Source organism: Condylura cristata, unplaced genomic scaffold, assembly GCF_000260355.1.
Source record: "Condylura cristata isolate star-nosed mole 26May11 unplaced genomic scaffold, ConCri1.0 scaffold00011, whole genome shotgun sequence".
Classification (NCBI taxonomy): domain Eukaryota; kingdom Metazoa; phylum Chordata; class Mammalia; order Eulipotyphla; family Talpidae; genus Condylura; species Condylura cristata.
The window spans coordinates 23,057,480-23,061,273 of NW_004567112.1; the positions used below are offsets into that span (position 1 = coordinate 23,057,480).

General features: G+C 35.7%; 1 protein-coding gene across 1 annotated transcript in view; it reads right to left on the bottom strand.

Annotated features, from left to right (window-relative positions):
• KIF11 (kinesin family member 11) overlaps window positions 1-3,794 on the bottom strand; it is a 37,904-nt gene that overhangs the window by 9,870 nt on the left and 24,240 nt on the right. The window contains 1 exon segment of the mRNA XM_012723467.1: window positions 702-981. Within this exon segment, the coding sequence (XP_012578921.1) occupies window positions 702-981 (280 nt within the window).

Here is a 3,794-nt window from a genome sequence, read left to right on the forward strand (position 1 = left end):
TCATCATGTTGGCTATGTCTTTTTGACACAACTCCGTTTATCTGTAACAGCTTCCATACTTGCTGATATGACATGATCTCTAGCTTATCCTAGAGATTTATTTATTGCTTCAAACCTGAAATCAGCTATTTCTCCATGGGCTGGTTTCTTTTAGTGAAAATAGCTTATCTACTTAAAGTCTTTTACCTGATTCCTGAGAATATTAGTAAAATCCTCTTATTGCACAATAAAGAAAAATCAAGCCACAAAGCATTCAGTAAGTGCTGTATACAAGCAAATCACAGACCCATCAATATCCTTTGAGTAACCAGAACAATATCCTAAATACTTAACCTGCATAGCAACTTTGAATGTAACTGAAGAAAAGTAAAAAACACATGAAAGTTGAAGATACTATATTATCAAAAGACAGGTGCTCTTCACTGAAGAGATCAACACATCAAAGTCCAAGACAGATCCAAGATAGTCCAAACTCCAACAGATAGAAGGTTGATAAGACAAATGTTAACTTTAAGTCTAAGACACATATAAGGAAATAAAATCCTGCATAAATATGCCAACTCTTTATTCTTAAATATTTAAATCATTCATTATATTTTAAAATATCATTTGTTTTGAAATTAGTTCTTAGCCAAGAATACTTCAGGCATCTTATCACTATTCTCCCCCATAATTGGTTCCAATTATAAAAAAGTTATTACCTGCAGCAAGTTCTGAAGTTCCTCTTCCCTTTTATTTAAGCAAGATATCCACTGTTCAGAAAAACAAAGTGCCCTCATGTTCAGAGCCTCACATCTCTGTTCAGTCTCTTGAGTTATTATTTCAAGTTTACCATTGAGTTTATCACAGTGTTTTACAGACTCTTCAATCAATTTTGTACCTTCTTGGTTAAAATGTTTGAGTTCACGTGACACATCATCAGAATCAGCACAAAATTTTGTACTGTAAGAAGCTGTTTTGCTGATTATATCCTTAGACTTCCTAAAAAGGAAAATTACATCGTTAAAATGGAAACCAAGATTCAGGTAACTTGTCCAAGATCACACAATTTATAAAGTAGAATGAGTCTAGGCAGCCCAGCTCCAGAGTATATGGTATTAAAGAATCTTCTACATTAAGAATGGATGCTGTGCCAGTGTATTTTCACAGCAAACTGACATCACATTTGCCATCAAATGACCTCTTAAATTCTTTTTCTTTCTTTTTAAAAAAGATTTATTTAGGTATGCATACAAGAAGTATGGTACAAGCCAGAAGCATGGGGGGGGGGTGTGTGTGAGAGGATTCACCAGAGACAGAGTGGGGAGCAAAACAAGTGGACCTAACTAAAATATACTGCTGAGGGGAGCAGTATATGGGTCAGGAGATGTCTGCCATGCCATGTGGGTCAGCTCCAAGGCCAGGGATCGAACTCAAGCTGCAATGGCTGTGGATAGCTTCATAGTGCTGTGTGTTTATCACACTGTGCCACCAGGTAGAGTCCAACTGCTTCTTTTTCATAAAACTTTTCCCTAGTCCTCTTCCAGATATGCTTTTTCTTTGTACCTCTTACAGCAATAACTATTTGGTTATTAAAATTAAATCTACTTACTAAATGTTTTATTCCTCCTACTAAACTATGTACTTCTAAAAAAGATATTTTTTTATTTATTTATGTATAAAAGACTGGGGTGCAGGCCAGAAGTGTACAGGGTGAGAGGATTCACCAAAGACAAAGCAGTCTGACTGAAATATACTACTGCCATCAGGAAAAACACACAGGAAAAACAGGAGAGGTCTGCTGTGCCATATGGGTCAAATCCCTGGCTGGGGATCAACTCGTGCTGCACTGTCTGTAGATAGCTTCATAGTGCTGAGATTTTAACCCTACTCCTCCACGGAGGACCTCAATTTTGTTACTTAAAGGCATCCCCTACATCTAGCCTGTTCTCTAAATTGTCAAGTCATTCTATCCGTAAACAGTTTTTCATTGTCTATGGCTTCATATAAAACTGTTAGAATACACATTTTAAAGTAATTGATGATTTCCTTCTCTCTCAGAAAGATTCCTTATGGTAGTATTCAGTCATTTCAGAGGATCAGAGTTAAAACTTGGGGAATGAAAGTTACTCTGTATTACCATTGGATGGCACACCATGTGAATAATCCAAGTAAATGTGTTAAAAACAATACAATTGTAAATTAAGTAGAAATGATTGAAAAGGGAAAAGAAATGTAAGGGGTAAATATGGAGACTATCAGCACAAATCTATCTTTTCTAGAAAGGTACAACCTAATAAGATGATTAAACTTATTTATACTGTAAAACAAACAATTAATACTAAAGGCAGTGAATCTCAAGCTTCAGCAAGTATACATTTGGCAGCAATTACTGGGTGACTGATATAGAGTCCCTGGATCATACTCTGATAAACATTGATATGGACAATAAATGTTAGGAAAACAAGAAAAATAATTTACATTGGCCTTAGTATAGTATAGTATAGAACAGTTTCCGCCTTATTTTTACCTGACTATAAAAAAATGTAGGCAGCCAGAAAAACCTTAATGCTAGATATAGGAATAAAAAGCCAGAAAACACTCTAGACTCAAAATCTAGACAGAAAAGTTCAGAAAGGAAAATGATATAATGAATAGAATCAACAGTATTGAAAAGCAGAGGTAGGAGTTCGACAGCAGACAAGGTGATTGTTAGAATTCTAAAGTAGCCAAGTTCAACAGAAATGTAACGGAGTCATATTTGTAATTAAGAAGTTTCTAGTCATTTTAAAAAAGAAAATATATAAGACAATCTAAGTAGCATGAAACAATCAATATATTTAGATGTATACAGTATATACAAAAGTCTGTATATGAAAACAATACATATAAAATGGGGAGGACAAGGGAAAAGCACATTATTTTAAGGTCCTTTCATTACACATGAAATAGCAAACTACTTGAAGGTGAATTATAAGTATTTAAAAATGTTTATTATTAACCACAGAAAGGAATACATAAATAAGATGGGGGATAACTCTTTCAGTTAAATGTTAACTAACAAATGGATAAGTGTTAGGGGGAAAGGATGTCTTGAACAAACTCTACAATACAGGTTTTGTGGACTCCACCCCCTACTCCAGTCACTGAAACTACAACTCCAGCAACACCCAAGGGAGGACTGCAAGAACCCAAGGGCAGAGCTAAGCAGCCATTTGAGACTTTGGGCTATAAAGGTGGAGAGGCTGGGCTGAGGCTCTCTCTCCCATGGCCTCATAGCTGGCAGTTGGTCCCTGATCAGCTTTCAGTGTGCTGTTGGGGTTCCAAGTCAGCAGAACTGGTAGGATGCACTGGCTAACTTATCTCTCTCTCTCTTTCCCTGGGTTGTTCCTTTTCCTTTCCCCTGTAAATAAACCCATTATTGACCTTTTTGTGTGTGCCTGCAGTACAATTGAATCTTAAGCATGTGGGTGAGGACCCACAGACAGGCAACCCAGTTCACATTGGGTTGCCCTATAACAGAAGGAATGATGGAAATAGAAAAAAATCATTTGGATTTTATCATTATCAGTAATTGTTTTAGCAAATGTACCATGACAACACAATAAATCAAGAAACACTAAAAAGAACCAGGTATCTAAGCATTTTCAAAGTACTCACAGGAAAAGTTAACCTTATAATGAGAAACATGGGGGATGTTATATCTAAGTTATCAAAATTGAAAAAACCTATACTATGGGACACACAGTGTGTCCCAAAGTATTTAAGATACACTGAGAAAATTATCATTTTTGTGACATTCTTTTTTTTTTTTT